Source organism: Coturnix japonica, chromosome 6 (assembly GCF_001577835.2).
Source record: "Coturnix japonica isolate 7356 chromosome 6, Coturnix japonica 2.1, whole genome shotgun sequence".
NCBI classification, from domain to species: domain Eukaryota; kingdom Metazoa; phylum Chordata; class Aves; order Galliformes; family Phasianidae; genus Coturnix; species Coturnix japonica.
In genome coordinates, this window is record NC_029521.1 from 19,538,025 (window position 1) to 19,558,794 (window position 20,770).

The 20,770-nt window shown below is 56.5% G+C and overlaps 2 protein-coding genes across 2 annotated transcripts in view; both read left to right on the forward strand.

The window, feature by feature from the left end:
* Positions 1 to 2,891: 2,891 nt before the first annotated feature.
* Positions 2,892 to 20,770, forward strand: part of SLIT1 (slit guidance ligand 1) — a 30,633-nt gene continuing 12,754 nt past the window's right edge. The window contains exons 1-4 of the mRNA XM_015867116.2: positions 2,892 to 3,224; positions 8,807 to 8,878; positions 9,146 to 9,217; positions 9,767 to 9,838. Coding sequence (XP_015722602.1) covers positions 3,007 to 3,224; positions 8,807 to 8,878; positions 9,146 to 9,217; positions 9,767 to 9,838 — 434 coding nt within the window. The 5' untranslated portion in view covers positions 2,892 to 3,006. The remainder of the gene's footprint in view (positions 3,225 to 8,806; positions 8,879 to 9,145; positions 9,218 to 9,766; positions 9,839 to 20,770) is intronic.
* Positions 9,848 to 20,076, forward strand: LOC116653633. The gene is made up of 2 exons (XM_032445627.1): positions 9,848 to 14,693; positions 15,553 to 20,076. The coding sequence occupies exon 2, from the start codon at positions 17,285 to 17,287 to the stop codon at positions 18,215 to 18,217; it is 933 nt and encodes a 310-aa protein (XP_032301518.1). The 5' UTR covers positions 9,848 to 14,693; positions 15,553 to 17,284; the 3' UTR covers positions 18,218 to 20,076.

The window sequence follows — 20,770 nt, forward strand, 5'->3', positions numbered from 1 at the left end:
TGGGTGCTGGGTCCCACACTGACCCCGTGCTCACGTTGGGAGCTGCTGGTGGGATCTCTGCTGGACCAGCCTGTGCACAGTCCTACACAGCTCAGGATCACTTTGTCTGTTAAACAGTAAATTATGCCTCCAATGCATCTTCCTCGAGGAGGTAATGAACGGCTCCAGGCAGAGAGACTGGGGGGAAGGTCCTCTGTGTGCAGATGTGGAATAATCACTGTGTTTGGGACTCACGGTCCCTGGTCCCACACTGCACTACCAACAGTGCTTCAGTGTATGAGGTGCCTGATAAGCACCTCAGCACATGTAGTTTGTTCAAACCAGCCTGTGCTGTGCTGTAGCACTCCCAGGCAGCCAGCAAGTCCAGCCCTGCTGGGAACAGCAGTTCTTGTGTGCTGGGCTGCTTGTGTGAATGCTATCCTTGCAAAGCAGAGCTCCAGCATCCCTCACATCACCTCAAGGGATCCAAGAGCAAGGTGTGAGTGCTGGTCCCTTTGCTCCGTTACAGTGGCAAAGTCCCCAGGCAGTCAATGGGGACATGCTTGCAGAATGCTGCTGGCGCAGCATGTGGGGTGATGCTGGCTGTGTTCACAGAACTCAGCTGGCAGTGTCTCAAGGGCTGTGCTGGCAGTGCTTGTAGGGTGATGCTGGCCATGCACACAGGGCAATGCTGGCAGTGTTCACAGGCTGATGCTGCTGGTGTTTGCCAATAAGGTCAGACTTGTCCCTGGAGAGTCACCAGCAAGAGCAACCCCAGCCCTGCCTGACACTGCTTTACTGACTTACGGTGATCCCAGCAGCCCTGCAGCCTGTGCCACTCCATAGCAGACCCATCAAGGGCACTGTCACTCTATGTGAGCCCAACAGGTACCATAGCAGGGGGGGCACACCATTCCCCTCTCAACGGTGCCTTCTACTCCAAGGCCAAGCGTGGCCTCTCCACATGAGCTGAGCCCCTACAGGTGGCCCTGGGAGGTCTTAGCACATCTCCAGTCCCCAGCCCTGCTGCTTTCTAGAAGTGCTGCCAAGGGAAGGGTGGGATCCTGCTATCCTGCAGTCCCTGCCTGGGAAGCGAAGGGACTGGGCAGCTCAGTAGCACGCTGCAACCTGTCCTGCAGAGATGGAAATGATGCCCAGATGCTGCCCTGGGGGAATTTGGCTTAAAGCTGGCAGCAAACTTCGTTTGAAGCTTTGTAGCTGCTTCGCATCTCTTTGCACGACAGGTCTGGCGCGTCCCCTGGAATCCTTCCCCAGATCTTCCCATGGAAACTCCTTTCCTGCAAAAGAAAAGGCTTCTGCTTCACTTTAACCAAACCCAGAGCCCATCAGACGATCCAGATGGTCTCTCTCTCTACCAAGCAGTTTGGCCCAGATCCCAGCGGCAGACGGCAGGACCAGGCCTCCCCTGATAAAGGAAAGTTTGAGGTTTCTTTTCCTCCCAGCCCCTCATCCATATTCAGTGGCACGCTGGGCCTCTCCCGTGCAGATGTTGCTCTCCAAAGCCAACACCACCCCGTGTGGCACTTTTGGAGGATCTCATCCCATATCCTCAGCCATCCCATTTTGGTTGTGGCTTTGGGGAACACATTGCTGCTGGGAAACAACCTTCACCCCCAGAAATTCAGCTGAACTCTTCAGCACGGTGACTTGGTTCCCTCTGGGTGCTCTGTGGTGTCATTGCCATCAGTCCCCAGGGGAGCCCTGCTGATACCGTGCCAACTCAGGGTCAGCTCCCAGCCCCCGGGAAGCTGCTCATCTTCTTCGCTGTCAGGGCTGCTGTGTATCAACAGGGAACAAACCCCTTTCATGCCTCTCAGCCACAGCTTCCTCCTGGGACTGGGGCCAGAGGAAGGAGATGTCACAAAAATGCAGACAGATGATGGGAGCCAGCATTTTGGATGGGAAAGGGTTGCCAGTCCACGCCAGCCCGGTGCAGTTCCATGTGTGCAAGGTAGCTCTTGCTCAGAGGGAGACCCTGAGCAATCCCTTCACTCTTTCTGCTTAAGGACCATTGGTTTGTTCTGCGCTGTATGGAGCGGCACTGATTTAAGAGGTGTTCCTGGCCTCAGAACCTGCTGCCATCCCTGCATTCCTCCTCCAAGGAAAGCTGCAGCAGTTGCTCCAGCAGCCAGGGCTCTGCCTGCTGTTACAAAATGCCTGCAGCTTTCCCTACAGCTGGGAGGTTCTGCAGGTGTCATTGTTAACATTAGCCCTCCCAGTTACACCCTCCTGCTTCTCACCTGTGGACCTGAATGCAACATTCATGGTTCTAAAACGTCAACAGTTTGGGGCTGAGCTCAGAAGATTTCTTGGCTTCGTGGTTTCTTTTTGTTTTGTGTTTCTTGGCATTGAAACAGGTATGTTTTGCTTTTTTGGTGGATTGGTCATAAAGGCTTTTTTGTTGCTTTACTTATTGAAATTTTCCCTTGGAATGGAAAAGGATGCGGACAGCACCTCAGCCGGGACTGTAAGATTTGCTGTTCTGTGCATGGGGCAAAGAACAGAGCTGAGCTGCGCTCGAACACGGCTGAAGGTTCCCTGCGAGAGGGACTCGGCACCTCTCCCGTCTCACCAGGCCGATGGGGACAGAGCTCGTGGGGAGAGGGATTGGGAAATGGTCCAGCTGCGCCTGGAGCACCCGGGGCTGCAGGAGCTTTTCGTACCCTCCAAGGAGAGGATGCGGCTGCCGTGTCCTACCTCTCCTTCCCCGTCCTCTGCCCGCCCCAAGCCTTCCGAGCGGAGCCGCGTGCTTAGCGCGGCACACAGCCCCGACGGTTCCCACTACCGTGCCGGGGGCGCGGGGAGGGGCGGCGGCACCGAGTGGGGGGGGGCTCGGTGGGGCGGGCAGGGCGGAGGGAGGGAGGAGCCAACGCGGAGGTTGTGCCTGGGCTGCGGGATGGGGCGGCAGTGAGGAGTGCGGGCGCGCTTCGACGGGGCTGCGCCGTGCCAAATCGAGCCGCGCGCCCGGTGATGCGCAGCGCTCTCTCCGTTTAGCTGCCCGCTGCCATGGCGGTGCCGCCCGGCGCGGCCCCGACCTCCGGAGGTGCAGCGGGGGTCCCGGTGGGGCTGCGGGCCGCCGCCTGGCTCCTGGCGTTCGCCGCGCTGTGCCGGGGCCGCGCCGCAGCCTGCCCGCCGCTCTGCGCCTGCAGCGGCACCACGGTGGATTGCCACGGTACGGCCCTTCGAGCCGTGCCCAAGAGCATCCCCCGCGGCACCGAGCGCCTGTGAGTACCGCGGGGCTCCTTTGTGCGGGGTGCGGCGGCGGGAACCGTCGGGGGGCTGCGAGCGGGAGTCCGAGGGGACGTGCGTGGAGCGGGTGCGCCCGCAGCGTCCCAACCGTGGCGGAGAGAAGGGATCTGTGCGTGTGTTAGAGCCCAGCGGGGCAGCGTGAGTGTATAGTGGCTGTGGGAGGGATGTACAAGGGGTCCCGCGTGTGTAATGTGTGGAGCTGGCGGGGGGTCAGAACAGCGCCCAGGGGCTTGCTTGCTCCAGGGCACGTTTACAACGGTGCCCGTGTGTGTGAAGACGTGTGCCTGCAAGCAGGTACCCAGCTGTCCACACTGTGACCTGTCCTTGGGCACCCGTGCATCTGGAGGGGGCTTCCCGTGGGTCCTCACCATCCTGAGCTCCTTTGCGCCCCTTTGTCCCTGGGAATCCTTCCTGGAAATGATATGTGTGGTGCCGGGGATCGGGTCCCATCCCCGTGCTTTTTGCGCTCTGCAGTGTGAGCAGCCTTCAGCCCCACGAGTCCCCTGCACCAGCATCCCCCTGCTGAGCCCCCCCTCTCATAAATGTTGAGGGGTCCTCAGATGTCTGTAGTGGACCCCCACAGGGAGAACTTTTATCCTATGGAGTGCAGTCACAGTGCATCCATATAGATTCCTGGTATACGGGTGCACCCGCTCCCACTGGGGCTGCTCCCAGCCTCTCTCCTCCACTTGGGGACAGCGGGTGCCCCCTGTCAGTACGCACCCTGAGCAGTGGCCCCGTGACAGCCACACACTGCTCCTCCGACCCCAGTGCTGTGCTCTGCTGCTCACTGGTCTGTGAACGTGCCCTGTGCTTGCAGCTGGGGCTGGCAGGCAGGGACTGCATACAAGCAGCCTGGCAGCTGCCCTGACTGCACCCAGCGCCAGCTCTGCAGGGCACTGCTTTCATGGGGTTTTCTCTTCTGCCATAATTATCCTCCTCCAAGCGATTATTACCCCATGACTACGAGCTGCTGTCCTATAGAGCTGTTTTGCAAGCTCTGGGGTGCCCAGGTCTGGAGCATGGCTTGGGCACAGCCACTCCTGCACCAGCCCTATTCACTCCCTGGGGAGCACAGTGGGCTTTGCAGCAGCTGCTCCACACTGGGCTGTGCTCAGCATCACTCTAATGAAGGGGATGGATGTGCTGTGACCCTGAGGTGTCTCACTGCTGCCCCACGGGCACATCTTCCCTTGGTCCCGCTTGTATCTGATGACCTGCTGGGCACCCTGCCCATCTCTATGAGGTGGTGTGGGGTTTCTGTATTCTCGTGCAGCTTCTGCAGTCAGACCTGGCGGCTGGGCTGAGGTAGACGTGTTGCTCTCTCGTGGGCGTTGTTTGCCAGGAAACTACTCACAGCATTATTGCACACCCTCGCAGGTGCTCAAGGTGTCTGTGCAGAGCAGGTCCCACCTCCAAGCAATGTGTTTGCGGTGGAGCAGCTCAGCAGCCAGTTCAGATTCCTCAGAAAGAAGCTGCAACCTCACGCCCCCGGGCTATGCAGCAGGAGCAGGCTGTCCCCGCTGCCAGGCTGGCCGCCTGTTGCACCACGCATCTGGCACGGCGTCTGCAGGCAGCAGGCTTTCTCCCAGCCGTCCTGCAGTGCCCCCTGGGCGGTGCTGGGTGCTGCTGTATGGGGTCGGGGCAGCAGCACCCGGGATGAGGTCTGAGCTCACATCGCTTCTGGATCACACCCTTTGGTGGCTTTCTCTGGCAGCGCCTCCGAAGAGCAGATAGCTCTTGTTGAGTAATTCTCCCTGTAGCTGCAGGATCGGTGCAAATTCACCGCCGTCAAATGGCTGCTTCCAGCACGGCTATTTGCTAATGAGGGCTCAATTGAGCCTGATTGCCTTGCACTTGCTTCTGCTTTGGAAGTTTTCAGCTGATGGCAGAGCACTGCCCCTCTCTCCCCTTTTCCCCCTCTCCGATGGGCTGAGCCTCACTGTGCACGCCACGGCACCCCATCACCGCCAGCCCAGCGCTGTGCTTCCTTAGGAGCCTTCCTGGACAGAGGAAATTTGCAATTCTATTCCAATTTCTCCCTTCAGCTACGTCCAAGGCAGATGCTGTCTATATATTGCCATGGTAACGCTGTGTTCTCGCTCTCCGTGGAATTGCATGCTGGAAAAATATTAGTTTAAAAAACTATGTGGTGTTTGTATTGATGGAGCTGAGGCTGATAGTGGAGGATCTATTGTCCCCTGGTTGGGAGAAGTCACGGGTAACAGGCAATAAAGCCTGGCGGATTGGCCTCTGGTGACCACTTCTCACCCCGCACAGCAATTGCTTCCCTATAAACCCTTCCCCGCTTCTGTTTTATAGCATCCTTTAAAACAGATATTTTTGCCTTAAACGTGCTGCCACTTTGCTCCTCTGGGGTGATGCATTGTGCTGAGGAAGGGAAGCTGCTCGCGGCTTAATTGCTGGCCCCTTGTGTGCGCTTGCAAATGCCACTGCTGCAGCCCCGGAGCATTGGTGGCCGCGGTGCAGGAAGCACCCCATGCTCACAGCTGTACACACTGCACAGCCGGGCTCATTACACTGCATGCATTTGCCTTGAGTTTCATGCTCCCCTGTTTCATTGTTTCCTCTGTCGATGTTTTCTAATGAATTTTCCTCTGGTAGAAGCACGGGGTGGTTTGTGTGTGCTATAAAATGAGGAAGCTCGGGGGGAGTGCAGCCTGCGGAGGGGAGCTGGGGCATCCAGGCTCCAAGGCTCTGCTGAACGCCTGCCTTCCTGGCGTGCGTGTCGGATGCACTCGCCTCTCAAAATAGCAGAGGAGAGCATCCTATGGGGGAGAGAGGCTGCTAGGAGGAGGAAGATCAGAAAAAAGGGAAGATGAATTTTTCAAGCGATGCAGCCAAGGAGCAGCCCTTGGCACAGCGAGTGGGAGAGAAGTGAGCTCCCAGCACACGGAGCTGGGGAGGCAGGGGCACAATGCATTCCCCCGCATGGCTTGCAGTGGGAGGGAAGCTCCAGTCCCAATGCAAGATACCATGGAAGACCTGGAGCTGGGGGTCAGACACCAGCATCCCCATCCCAGCAGTGGGATGCTTGTGTCCTGCTGTCCCCATGCTGGGAGGAGGGCTGAGCAAAGTGAGGTGTGGGCAAGCTTGCACCTTGTAGAGCAGAGAGTGGTTGGAGAAGATGCACCACGATGCTGTGCATCCGACTGCCAGCAGCTAATGGCTCTGGCATGAAAACCCCAGAGAGAGCTTAGGGAGAGCAGAAAGCCTTTCCGTTCCTCGGTGCTGGTGGCACAATCAATGCTGTTTGTAGCGCTTAAAAATTTATCGCGACGCTAACCTGGGTTAGTACCTCATAAAAGCTTACGCAGTACCTCGTGTGCTCTGGGGGCCGGTGCTGTGGGCTTGGTTTCTTCTTCACCAAAGAGCAATTGTTCTGCAATGAGCCCAGATAGAGCAGAGCCCTGCTCCGTGGGGCATCTGTGCGGTGAGGATCCCTCTGTGTTGGCACTGGGGGGGATTTGTTTCACCAGGGCTGTGGATGGCTCTGCAGCTCACAGCCTGCGCTGTGGCCCAGTGGCATTCAAGCAGCCAGCTGAAATCTCAGAAAGTCTTGAAAAATGCAATAAAAGTGTAGGATGAAAGGTTACAGCTGTTCTGTCCCCCAGTGCTGAGCACAGGGGGTCAGCCTGGGGTCTTGTTCTCCTTGGCGTCCCCATTAGAGGGAAGAGAGCTGCTTATGGTGTTTGCTGATGACACCAGGCTGGGAGAGATGTGAGTGTGCTGGAGCTTGGGCTGTGTGTGTCAAAAGGGGATGCTTTGCAGTGAGGCACAAATAGGCTGTGCTGCCTCCAGCACTGTGCCTCCCCAGTAAATCAGCACCGGGGGAAATATTGCTTGCGTTGGCTGTGCTTAAAGAATTACTGCTCAGCATTTGCACTCTCTGAGTTTGTAGCAGAGATGGTGTAGCTCAGGCTCTGCAAAGAGAAAAGACACAGCAGAGCCCCTGGGAGCAGAAAAAGCCATCCAAAGATAGAAACCAAATATAAACCCAGACTATGCAAATCCAGCAAATGAGCCCTGCGCAGCGCCGACATCCCATCTGGGAGCGGGATGATCCGCCAGCGACGACGCAAGGGGATCGCTTGCTGTAATGACTTTCCTCTTCCTGGGGAGAAATAGAAGGGGGTTCTGAAACTTCAAGGTTGCAATGAAAATGACTTGCCCAGAAGCGCTGCCAGGCGGTCCCCAAGCGCCGTGTGGAGGGAAGCACGGTGGCACAGCATGCAGCTGGACATGAGAAGCCAGTGCACTGGGCAGGGCAGGCTGTGATTTATCTGCGAGGGGAATGGAGGAGGGAAAAATGGCATGAAGTTAAATAGCAGGGTTGCCTCGGCATCCTTACAAGTAAGCTTTACCTGCTGTTCGTTCCCACTTTGCTGTGAGGGTCATCATTTGCCGCAGCCTGGTGCCATGCAGAGCGAGCCAGGGGGCTGCAGAGCCCAAGCATGGGTTTCGGTTTAATCGCTGGGGCTGGGGAGCCTCTATTCATTCCCCGCTTGCATTCATCTGTGTCCTAGTAACGTGCCCCCCCCCGCCTCCTTCCCAACACAGGCACACACGGCTGGATAATGGCAGGAGCCTGGCAATCTCAGCCGCTGAATAGCTGTGTAATTATGAGGCTATAACGCCGAGCTGGAACTCATTAGCCATTATCAGCCGTTTCAGTAGGACAATGGTAGCACCCCGGGGTGCGCGGCTGCGCAGGCTGTACCGGGCGGCCCTACACGCTGCTTGCTGCCTCTGGGGCCATCCCGGCAATGACCCCAGCTTCTCGCATGGCCGTGGAACTGGTGGAGGCAGGTGTCAGGTTGGGATGGAGAGAGAGGCTGAAATGGAATGGGTTGGGATGGGCTCAGTTGGAATGGATTGGGCTGAGATGGGTTGGGGACCATTCTTCCAAAAGCTTTTCTTCCTTATTTCCACCAAGAGGTGGGACACAGGAGCTGACTGGGCTGCCAGAAGTCCTTGGAGTGTGACTTATTCTCCTGATGGTTGTTTCAGTGGTGTGAGATGGCTGAGCACTGAACCCATTCTAATGCCTGTGGGTGACTTGCAGCTGTGTGCTTGGAGCGATCTTACTTTTCTGGGGGGCAGCTGTTGGTTTTCTCATTGCTCCTGCCCTCTCTGAGTGGCTCCATGAATTCAGGATGAGCCTGCCAGACGTTTGCTGCATTGCCCCATGAGACAATTTACATCCAGGCAGGAGCTGCTGGCCTCGTTGGGCTGCACACTGCATTTATGATGGCTGCAGAATGCCTGTCCTGTGGGGGCATTAGCATGGGGACAGGCATGCTGGGAGGGCAGGGCACCTCTTACTGCTCTGTGGTCCCTGAGCAATGCAAGTTTGTGCACTGCTGGCCGCAGTCTGTGGGCTCTGTCCTCTCCAGGGCCAGCAGCCATTCCCAATGAAGGATGCAGTGGTCACAGCTGTACTTTGGCCCTTGCCTGTTCTTTTTGTGGGAAGTTTCCAGGTAGCTGCATGGCTCCTGAGTGCTTCCACGCTGACCTCTACCTCTTTTCTTCCTAGGGAGCTCAATGGCAACAACATCACTCGTATCCACAAGAATGACTTCTCTGGTCTGAAGCAGCTCCGTGTCCTGTGAGTTCCCAGCAGGAAGCAAGATCAGCCTGCGGCACCCAGGGGAGATAGGGATGGGGCTGAGTCCTCTGGGGGTAACTGCTGGTTGGCATCAGCCTTGGGCTGGGGCATGGTGGCCTTCCAGTGGGGAGAAAGAGGTTGGATAGGAGTAGGGTGATCTGGAATGAGTTGAGTTGAGTTAGGTTGGGAGTGGTTGGGCTGGGTTGGGTTTGGTTGGGGACTATACTTTCAAAAGCCAACCCCTTCTTTTCATGTACTTCTCTGCAGGCAGCTGATGGAAAACCAGATCAGTGTGGTGGAGCGTGGTGCCTTTGATGACATGAAGGAGCTGGAGCGGCTGTGAGTGGTGGTGTGCGGGCGGGTGGCACGGGGCAGCCAGTTCTGCTCATTGCAAGCATCCTTTACTTTTTGCATTAACCCGTAGCACATCTGTGCTGCTTGACTTCAAACAGCATCACTGATGCACAGCAGTGTGGGTAGCAAACCTATTGCTGTGTCTACAGATCTTAAAGCCCTTTCTGATGCCTTTGAGGTGAGGGGCAGGTTAAACACAAATCACTACCATTGTTATCAGCTGCGTCCTGCATGTGAACCAGGGAGCTCTAAGCTACAGTTCAGCATTCAATAAAATAGCTCAGCAGCTTAAACCACATCAAGGCTGCTCAAGCAAATATTAGGAGCTGAGTGAGCAGCAGGTTAACAGTGCAGTTAAACAGCAATCAGCATTTAACAGCTTGGAGTCCTGTCTGCATAATTGCAATATTGTGTGTAAATCTATTAATGCCCAGTTGGCTCCCATCACCTGGGAGCAGGAGCGACCCAAAGCTGTATCCTGGGTGAGACTGGCTGCTTTCCCCCCTTATCATGACCCTTTCCTCCTTCCTACAGACGACTGAACCGCAACCAGCTGCATACCCTGCCTGAGCTCCTCTTCCAGCACAACCAGGCTCTGTCCAGGCTGTGAGTACCTCCCTTGCCAAGGATGTGTGGGGCAGGAGGGGCAGCCCCTGGGGGAATTTGTTGTTGATTATTTTTGCCCTGTCCTAAACTTGTGGTGGCTTGGGCTGGGCGCTGAGCGTGGATGGATGCTCTACGTCTCTGGTCCCCATGCTGCCAGGATGTGGCTGTGCCTGGGGGCAATGCTGGCTGTGGCTGGTGCCAGGAATCGGTTGCCGGTGTTTAATGAAGGGTTAAACCACCGTGTGGGTTTGCCAGCGTGGGATGTGTGAAATGGTGGCCGAGAGCCAGTGATGGGCCTAGGTAATGGCAGCTGATAGCACAGGCGTTCAATTAATTATCAAATGGCATTTGTTGAGCTCAGCTGTGCCGTAGCACGGCGCCAGCAACGGCCCATCCTCCAGCCGCCCGTTGTGCAACAAAAACACTGCAAAACATTAATGTTTCCATTGAGTTCTGCAGCCTCCTGCACTAGGCGGTACCGGGTCCCTGGAGCATCCCTTGGGGAGCAGGGGACCTGCTGCTGGCTCTTCTGGCGGCTTTGTTACTCAGGACTGTGCTGGGGACGGCAGGGAAGGGGTGCCCAGTGCAGAGCTCGTCTAGACGCCCAGTCACGCTGCCTTAGCGGGAGGTGAGATCTGAAACCGTGCTGCTGCAGTGATGCTGGAGGTCATAAGGACACTTTGAAACTGCAGCAAGCATGGCTTGGGCTGTGGGGGTATGAGTCAGTGGGGAATGGGTTCAAGGTAAATTGAAATTGGCTCTGCTTGAGCTGAAATCGGAGCCTCTCCGCCAGGCTCTGTGCTTATTGACCTTATGAAATGGATCTGGGGTGGCCCCACCACCCCCTCCCTGTCCCTGGCCATACAATGGCCATGGGGATCTCTTGCAGGCACAGAGAGGAGAACCTTGCTCAGGTCAGGATGGAGGGAGACTTCTTCCACCTCCTGAATCATGGCATCAAAACTGAACCCAGTTTGGTGGTGCTTTGTGGGCTCCCAGCTCTCCACAAGCTGCAATGAGTTGCTCAGATCTGGGCTGTAGAGATCATTTGTTCATCAAGATAATGGATGGGTTGGGGGTTTGGATGCAGAGAGCTGTGTGTGGGGCTGGATCCTGCCCTGGTGCCCCCAGGGTGGTTCCAGGGGAAGTGGCAGCAAAAGGGCCATGCAGGACCCATGGTGGCAAGGGATGCTGCATGGCCTCCCTTATCCCTGCCCGCCCTAACGAGCGGACAGCTCATTAAGCAGCGCCTCTGGCTGGAAATGGCACTGATCTGAGGTTTTGCTGGAGTGCGCCTGACCCAGGTGACCCCATCTCAAACCGGGTTTAATTAAACTGTCAGCGCCGGACGGAAGAACAAAGCGCGGCAGGCTGGGGGTGCGTCTCCCGCAAAGTGGCGACCTGATAAAACATGCATCTTTGCTTCCAATGGGGAAAATCACCCAGGCAAGAAGGTGACCTCTGCAGCTGGGTGCTCTGATAGAGGAAGGGGCATTGCAGTGAGCTATGGGGCAGTTCCTCGCTGCCACTCCTGTGTCTGGCCCCAACACAGCCCAAATTGCCCCTTTGAAGGCAGGCAGGGAAAAAATCAGGCGATGATAAATAACTTGAGAAAATGCAAATTGCCTCCTTCAGAAGGAGACCGCGACTGTGCAGGAGGAAGCTGTGAGCTGCATAGTAGCAAAACAGGGTGACAAGTGAAAAAGGAGCTGTCGGAGGAAGGGATAACAAAGCGGGCCCCGCTCGGATGGGGCTGGCTGTGCGTGGGAGGCGTTGCTTGCGAGACTGCACCAGTGACCGCTTCTCAGAAACCCTGGGTGGGAGAGATGGAGAAACATTGGGGTGAGGTGGTGTGCCCCGATGTCGTTGTCCGGGTGCAGGGGACGCTGTGCAGTATGGCCGCTCCGGGTGCTGGATCCCCCTGTGCTCTCCGACAAAGACCCTTCTGTCGGGGACAGAGCAGGGCTGGGGGGGGTTGGGCTGGGATACGTCCCCCCGAATACCAATCAGGAGGGGAATGGCTGAGGGGGCTGTGGGGTCTATGTGAGGCAGGACTCCCCCCCCCGCCAGCTGGGGAGGGGGAAAAGAGGCCCCGCCGCAGCCCCCAGGAACAAAGAGTCAGTGTGGCTCGTGACAGCTCTAAGGAAACGCGGGGAAACAAATGTGCCACTAATAGGTGGGGAGGTGACCTCGCAGGGATGCTGCCAGGCAGGCGGCGAGGGGCTGCTGTGGTGCCCCGGCGCTTCCCACCCTCATGCTGGCACCGTGCTCACCCCTCAGTTCTACCACACTGCCTCTCAGCACTGGTACACAGCTCGGATTTAACTTTCCCAATGCTATTAAGGCAAAGGAGATGAAGCAAGAGGGCCCCTCTGTGTGTTGTCCCATGCAGGGCAGCCCTGCTCACCTCCCTGCCCCAGCAAATGGGAATCTACCTCCAAGGAAAATGAGCGGACAGCAAAGACCTGTCTTCCCAGTGCTGGGTGCATGGGAGCACTGCATGTTGCAGCCCTCGCTGCCTGCACTGTTCCCCATGTCACCTTTGTTCCTCTGAAAGAGTTAAAAAGTGCTCTCAGGAGCGGATCCCTTTGTCTGTGAGTTTTGGTGGCAGAAGAAAGGCATTTCCTCCCTCCTGCTTTAATGGCTCTGTTCATAGGAAGGCTCAAAGCAATTTTAAAGCATTGTGAGCAGAATTTTCCTTTGGTAGTTTGATTTCCAGGACATGAGAGAAAGGAGCATTGTGTGGTGCTTTTAATGGAGATGGTAACTCAGTGCCCCGGCACGCATATCCCGCAGATGTGGTTGGTGATGTGTCGTGTATGGGGGTGGGTTTGGGGAGGTGTAGGCTGGTTCTTTGGCTGTGCTAAATGAATGATCATCCCAGGCTTATCCTCACTTAACCAGCCAGATATCGACCGCCGTAGTCCCCCATAAGAGCTGTGGATTACAGGGTCATACCCACCCCCTCCCGCAGGTTTTTGCACCTCCCTGAGGCGCCGGTCCCCGTTTGTGTGTGTATTTCGCTTCGGGACAGGAAAAGCTGGATAAATTTTTACTGCTCCCGAGGGAGCCGTTTGTAACCAAAGATGTCTCGCTCTCTTGTCCATAAACCAGGAAATGGCGGTAGGGGCATGCAATGTGTTCCTCACCTCCCCCCACCCTCGCTCTGGTGGGAGAAGGAGTTTGGGGCAGATCTGTTCAGAGGGGAGTTGTTCAGATCCCAGGGCTGGAGGCGAGAGGTTTTCTTCAGGTGAGAGGAGCTCGGCCGTCCTTTGAGTGTTTGAGTAGTGATGGTTCCAACAGCCCCCCAAAAACCACTCTCAGCCCCCAGACCCATCCAGTGCCACTTTGGAACCTGCATCCCTGTGCACAGCAATGGGGGCTGTGGCACTCAAAGGGGCTTTTGTCCAGCCCTCAGCCCGACAGGTGGGTGGGCATCTCCCCCCCCCCCAAGCCAAGTCCTGGGCTTGGGATGCTTTTTCCCAGGGGCCAGCATTATTGTGGGTCGCCTGGGCAACAGGGTCCTGGGGGTGCGGGATGGGGACTGATCCCATTGTGGCACCCACTTGGGGTGTCTTTTAGGGGGCTCAAAGTCCAGATTTGCCACAGGCTGCCACGTACATCCATGTGTTTTGCTGGATATGTGCTGGTCTGTGGCAGTGGCTTTTGCATACAGGATGAAAAGGGAAAAGCCAATATTCCCAATGCTCGGTGGCATTTCCATCACTTGCTCTCAGACCGGAGGCATTTCCTCATCCTGCTCCGCCTCGCTTGCTCTCTTCCCCATGGGCACAGCAGCGTGTTGCTCATTCCTGCATCCCGCAATTTCACAGCATCCCCGCAGCCGGGTGTTAATGAGATTAGACCCGAGCTTTAAGATGTCTCTCTCTATCCTTTGCCATCCAATTACACAGCCTGCATGCTATCTGATTGCCTGCGAGAGGGGAGGACTGGCTGGGACGGGAGGATGCAGCTGGTCTTTCTGGGTATCCGAGTGGGTTTCTTTCTCTTTTTTTTTTTTCCTTTCATTTTTTTTCTCATTCTCCCCCCTTGGCTTTGAGTTGCTCCATTCGGCTTTTTCATCGCCGCTCAAGGTGGCGGCTGGGCAGAATTTGTTTAAATTAACTGCTTCAATGGTAGCGTTTGTGTGCGTTGGGCTGGGGGGAGCTCAGACAGCACCAGAATGGATGAGGGGGATTAAAGGTGCCTAATGGCTTCCAGATGGGCATCCTGGACTGGGAAACAGCCTCACAATCCAACCCCAGCTGGGGGGTTAACCAGAGAGAAAGCAAAGCTTGGCTTCTCCAGGAAGCTCCCAGTCCTGGGGAGAAAGGGTCTGGCAGGGCAGGCAGTTCCCTATCCCAACAGGACCCCATAGGGACACACAGAGCCCACTCCTTGCCTGGAGAGCAGCAGGTCCTACATTGGGGTGAGTGCAGCACTGCCAGTCCCAGCGGCAACAGCGACACGGACGGCAATCAGGGAGGAATTAAAGGATAATTAATGCCAATCCACATGGAAAATTGCTCTCGTCAAACAAACCAGATCTCTCTCTTTTTTTTTTTTTTTTTCTTTTTTTTTGACGAGCTGACAAATTGGGTTGATAAGTAGCGCCAGCGCTGACATGATATACCGAGACTTCTGCAAGTCATTTTCCTCTTGCCTGAAGGATATGGCAGTGAAAACATTAATATTCTGCAAAATCAGCATAGCAGCTCTGACAGAGTGATTCACCGGTGGCCTCACAGGGAAATCACGGCCAGGCTCTGCTCCTCCCCCATTGGGTTCCCCATCCCTTGGTGACAACATTGGGTTTGGTCAACCCTTTGGCTGCCCCTCGCTCTTCCAGTGTATGGTGAGTGCTGTGCAAGCAATGTGACTGGGGAAGAAACCACGGGTTTGGACAGATGGGGAAAGGACTGGGGCTGGTGATGCAGCACAGCGCCCATCCTACAGCATGAACGGGAGCACACAGCTCTGCTGTAACACCCACACTGTCATCAGCCGCACGCGAGGTCCTTCAGCTGGGAAAAATGTAGGTCAGGGCTCCAAGGCAGGGAGCAGCATCTGGGGATGCTGGAAATGACTTAGCAGCGACACAGCCTGCTGTGGGATGTGGGGTTAGAGGAGATGGGTGGGCAGAATGGGATGGAGGTCACTGCGTGGGATGTGAGCGGTGCTTCTGCTTTGGGGCCCAGGCTTCAGAGATGCTGGGAAATGAGACAGTGATCACTGGGGGATCTGGAAAAGCTGCCTCCAAGTGAGGGGAACTGCGGTGTTTGGCCTATTTAGTGCTTGTGGGAGGAGGCTAGGAGGGATTTCATCACTGCCCATGCATACCTGTGAGGGGAGAAGCCTGAATGTAAACGTGTCACTAATTCTCTTAAAAATAAATAAATAAAAGGGAAAATAAAGACAAATAGCATAAAATTGCTTGTTAGCTGGGGGCTGAGAGCAGACAAATATGGAATAGGCATAAATCCAGCTTCTGAACCAAAGAGAGCTGCTCAACACTGAGCACTCAGAGGGAAGGAGGTGGACACAGTGTCCTTTGCAGCCCGCTGCTCCCCAGTCCTCTGCCTGCAGGAATTCCTCTGCACGCTCCGGGGATCTTTGTGTTCCTGTCCATGTGGCTGGGCTTGGGTTTTGTTCTTGTTTTGTTGGGTTTTTTTTGTTTTTTTTTGTGGGTGGTTTTTTCTTTTTTCACCCTCCAGCCTCTTCAACAAAGGCACCTATTCTCCCCTCCCACCCTGGGGAATTACACACCAAGCTGCCCTTCGACATGGCAAAAAGAAAGGCCTGGAGAGGAAGCGGTGTGTGGCTCTTTGTGTCCCTTTTGTGATGCTGCCTCACAGCGTGACCACCCAGCAGCACCAAGGTAGGGCCTGAGGTACAGCCCCTGCGGGGACCTGGGGGTACTCCTGCCCAAGGTAACAATCTCTGTGGTCTGCACAGGGGAATGGGCAGGAAAGGGCTGTATTCCAACAGCCCTCTCAAGGCTGAGCACTGAAGGGGGGGGTCCTCCTGCTCTGATAGCTTTAAGCATGCTAATAGGGAACAGCTCTGTCTACAGCCCGTGTTCAGCCCTCATGGATGTTTGCTCAGAGATGCAGTGTTAAATATTTATCCTTCCCTCCTCCCCCCTCCCCCCAAAGCACACATTAACAATAGCAATCACCCCAGCCTCATCCCCCTTGCCAGGAGCATGTGGCTCCCAGACCAGGGCAGTGAGCATTATCGTTTGTACCTGTGAATTATTGATAAGGGATAGGATAGTTCTTGCAGTGAAAAAATAATGAGGGGCACAGGCTGTTGGCAGTGCTGCTGCACATCCCTTTCCTACCTCAAAGCAGGCGGTGGGACCACTTCCCCAGCTGTGTACAGCATCTTCATGCCCGTCAGTCCCTGGATCTCAGGTATGAGGCTGGGATAAGGGGGTTCTGCACCAGCTCAGGGCTGAGCAGAGGGCTCGGTGCCCAGCTGCAGAGGGAGGTTTGTCTCCAGTTGCTGCCCTGTGCAAGGCTCTGGGATGCTGCACAGAGGCTGCAGATGGCTGGAGGGATCTTGTCGTGGCAGATTTTCTATCAGGGTGTCTTTTTAAGCCGGCCCAAAGCCCATCTTTGATGCACTTAGATGCTGAATCCCAGGGGTTTAGCAAGAGGGCATTATCATGCTCAGCCTGGCCTGGTTTGAGATTGCATCCCCTATCCCAGCCTGGCTCTGAGCTATGCTTCTGTGGGGAATACCCAGCTTTTGCAGTAGGAGCTGTCCTGCTCCCTGCCTCCACATGCAGAAAAGGCAGCCCAGGCTGCTGGATATTAACTTTGAAGTGTGAATTTCAAACACCCTGTGAGTTTGCAGACCTGGTGCTGTTCCCCTCCTTTGCTCCCAGCTGTTTCTGTTACAAACCTCCTGATCTCTGTATTGCTTTCAGGGGAAGAGCCCTGCACTGGCACAGCTATGAGCCAGGCTGGGCTACATTGCCCAGCAGCATCCCATGGCCCTTGGATCCATCCCAACGCTCCCACGTGCATGGGCTGCATGTGAGGATGAGCCCGAAGCCATCTGCTTTTTAGCCAGAGGGGGTGTAGGGGGGATGGCTCACCCCATGTTAGGTTGCCAGTGGGATGTTCACACTGCATGCCACCGAAAGGGCTGCAGCCTTTGTGCTTCACCAACCCCAAACCCCACTGAGAAGCAGTGCCAGAAGAATGGGCCCTTCTCCCAATTTACATCAAGCGATGTCCCAGATTTCTTCCCAGCCGCGAAGACGCATTGTTCCCTGGCAGCGTTTCAGTGGCGGAGCCGGCTAATTTGCAGCATTTTACATATCTAATATGTTGTCAGAAATGCTTTTAAATCCCTATAATATTTAATTAGGAGGCAGCTTTTGGCGTATTAAGTGGGAACGGGGCTGTCTAATTACTTACTGGTGATTTCATACCCATGAATGTAATTAAGTTGGGTAGAATCATCCAAGAGACGCAGGAGCAGGCAGAGCCCCTGGCAGACCGGGCTGTATTTTTAGCCCACATGTGTTGGAATTTGAGTGGTTTTAGGGGAAGAGACAAAGGGGTGCAGAGCAGCACCGTGCCACCACGGTGGGGGGAGTTTGCATTGCCCCTTCCCAGAGGTGGGAGCAGGGCTGGGAGCTGCCACCGCAGGAGTGCTGCTCCGGCAGGGGTGAGCCCCGGCATTGCAGCTCCTCGCTTAGCCGGGTGGCTCAGCCTGGCTGGTTTCGGGCTGCCTGGTTCAGCTTCATTCACACCTCGGAGGAATCCAGGAGGGCTGGCAGGGCTGGCTTCACACTTATTAGCAATTAAAAGCCTGAGAGGCTGGGAGTCAATTAGCTCTGAGCTCAGCAAACCCCGGGACAAGGCTGCTAACGAGAGGCCCAGCCAGCTCCCCACAGGGCTCGGCAGAAGAGCTGTTTGCTTTTTCATTTACGCCTTGGAGGAGCGTTGCAAGGCTGCGTGCTGCAGGGTGCAATGCTACCCTGTGCCCAGCACGGCTCCCGGCATGGCAGAATGCCCGCACCCAGCACAGCCCAGCACGGCACGGTGTATGGGGCTGCGATGGGCACCCTGGAGCCACGTAGGCTGTGCGTCGGGCCGCATGCCCACTCCCCTTCCATGGGTAAGGAGCTGCTGGAACAAAGGGACGGCATGGGGAGGGGGCGGTGACAGCCAAACAGGGCGTGCGGCTTGTTATTTTGCTTGTGTTGCTATTAGAGCTGCTGCTTTTAACTTGTTTCCCCCTCTGAAGAGGCTCCAGGGTGGGTGGCAGATGTTTTGTTCCCCTCGCTCTCCCGCCCACCCTCTCCTCTATTCGTCAGCCAGCTCCTCTGTTAGCACAACACCCGCCCTCCTGCGGAGCTGAGGCCCTGTGCCTCTGTATGTGCAGCTCAGCCCACGCAGGAGCCGCTCAGCAAAACCTGGACTGCACAAACAGTGTGGACATTGCGCATCCCCATGTCCTCCTGTGCCCACGTTGAGTCCTGGCGCCCCTGGTGCACCACCACTTGCCACAGTTGCTGTTGGCACTGGGAGGCTGCATGTCGTTGCTGGCCATCCACCTGTCCCCTTGGCAGGACAATTGCACAGCTTGGAGCTGCCCAGGTTGCATGTTGGGGTGCAGCGATGGGCACATAGCGCTGTGCATCCCACCCCCACTGTGTGGCCAGGCTCATGGAGCAGCACACAGCCTCATTGGCTGCGGGCAGGTCATGGTCTCCCCAGTACGCTGCGGGCTGCGGCACCAGGAGCCAGGAGGATAATGAGATCTTAATAGTCCAATTATAGCCCATCGATTTACTCAGTACATAATTGTCAGTGGCTGGGGCCACCTGACGAAGCTCCCGCTCCGGCTGCCAATGGGAGGATGGATGGATGCTCCCTGTACCAGCCAGCTGCTTGCCCTTCAACCTCCATAGGAGCAGCCCCATGAGGGGCAGAAAGAGGTTAGAGTTGTGGCTGGGGAAGGGGTGCCAGCATCAGGGTCACCCTGGGTTCACATCCCTCATGAGTGAGGTGGGGTTGGGGTGTGCTGCAGGTCCTTCTGCAGCAGGCTGATGGGAGGAGGGATTCTGGTTGGTGACAGTCCCTGCCAGCTGAGTGGTGGCCGTGCCCAGGTGATGCTTCCAGAAGCCACATAATCTCTTTCCTCTGTTATTAGCACCAATGCTTTGAGCTCCACTGTCCCACACACAGCGGGTGGTGGATGGCAGCTGGCAGTGCGTAGACCCCTGCTGACCTCAGGGGTGGCACTTGGAGGCAGAGATGGTGTTGCCCCATCCCTTTGGTCCTGCTGGCAGCTGGACTGGCGGGGCCCATTAAAAATCCAGCAGCCTGACATCATGCTGGCACTGCAGGGTGCTGGCGCTGGGTGCAGCCACTTCTCACCTGCGCCTGCAGGGCTGTGTCAGGGAACCCCAGTGGGACATGGCTGTCAGCAGCTGATGTGAGTGCTGATGGGTCTATTGATCTCCTGTGATGCAGCAGGCTCGTTCTGTCCCCTTTGCAATTGCTCCTGTCATCTGTCAGGCGGTGGAGGTGGTGTGAGCTGTGCTAGTGGGGCAGCCCCTGCTGTCTGACCCTGTGCCCTGGGACAAATGGCACACATGGGGACAGCAGGATGCATCACAGCACCGTGCTTGTGTGGCTGATGGTCCGTCCCAGGTGTCCTGGGGAGCTCATAGGCTTCTCTGACAGGACCTCATCCAGTGCAGCACCCATAGTCTGGCGTGTGGGAGCATCTCTCCTGGTCCAAAAAGCCTGTGTAGGATATGGGGGCCCCTCCAGTGCTCACCTCACTCACCCCAGCCAAGCTGAGGAGCCATGGCCCCGGGGATCTATGGCACGGAGATCTACGGTACAGGCGTCTATGGCATGAGGATCTATGGCACGGGGAGCCCCAAACTGGAGGCTGCCAATCCCCACAGCACTCTTGGCAGGCGGTGGGGGGCTCAGGGGCCACGGGGCCGACACCACTAGGAAGCGATTACCTCCCTGCTGCGTCCGGCCCTAATCCCCTGGCGGCGCGCAGGGAGCCAGCTCTCCAAACAAGGCTCAATCAGGTTAAAGTGTGAAGTCAGGATTAGGAGGGAGAATGGGAGCGTGGTAATAGCCTCGGCCTCCCCGCCACCGGCCCTCTGGGCTCTGGCGGTGGAGATTAATGCAGCCAGGGTTTGTTTGCCTGAGTGGGCTCCCCACTGGGAAGTGATGTCGAACAGTTTTGCTCGGGTGCCCCGCTAAGCGTCGGGCAGGGCGGCGTGCCGGGGGGTTGGCTCCTGCTGCCGAGCCCCTGCCAGCACCGTGGGGGCTGTGCGCTGTGCCTGGCACCATGTCTGGCGCTGTGCCGCAGCGCTGCGGGGAGCCGTGTGGTCCCCGTGGCCAAGGGCTGGAGGGGCTGCGGGTGAGCCAGCTGCTGGGGGTCAGGAGGAGCGCTGGGCAGGAGTGTTGCATGGTGGCATTGGCACAGCTGAGGGTGCTGCAAGCCGTGTGACAGAGAGAGGCGAAGCCGTGCCATCTGCTGTTTCCTCGGTGCCAAAGTGTAAAGCAAACATAGCTGGGAGCGATGCAACACCAGGAGGGAAGGGGCCGTGCCTTGTTCTAGTGCTGGGCACTGAGGATCCCGCAGGCAAAGCATGTGTTTGTCATGTTGTTGTCAGCTGTGTGACTGTATGGGCAGTGAAACACGGCACTGGGCACTGCTGAAAGCATCGCATCCAGCATCTGTCCCACTTGGCTTTGGCACCTGAGCGGCAGCATTTTGTTGGTATCTGTCACAAAAAGCTGCAAAGGGGGGAGGCCTCGCTGGGTGGTACCACCATACCAGTACCGGTACCTGTACTGATACCAGTACCGCATGCACTCACTGGAGCCTGCATCCCACAGAGTTCCTCTCCTAGCAGTTGGCTTCCAATGATGCAAT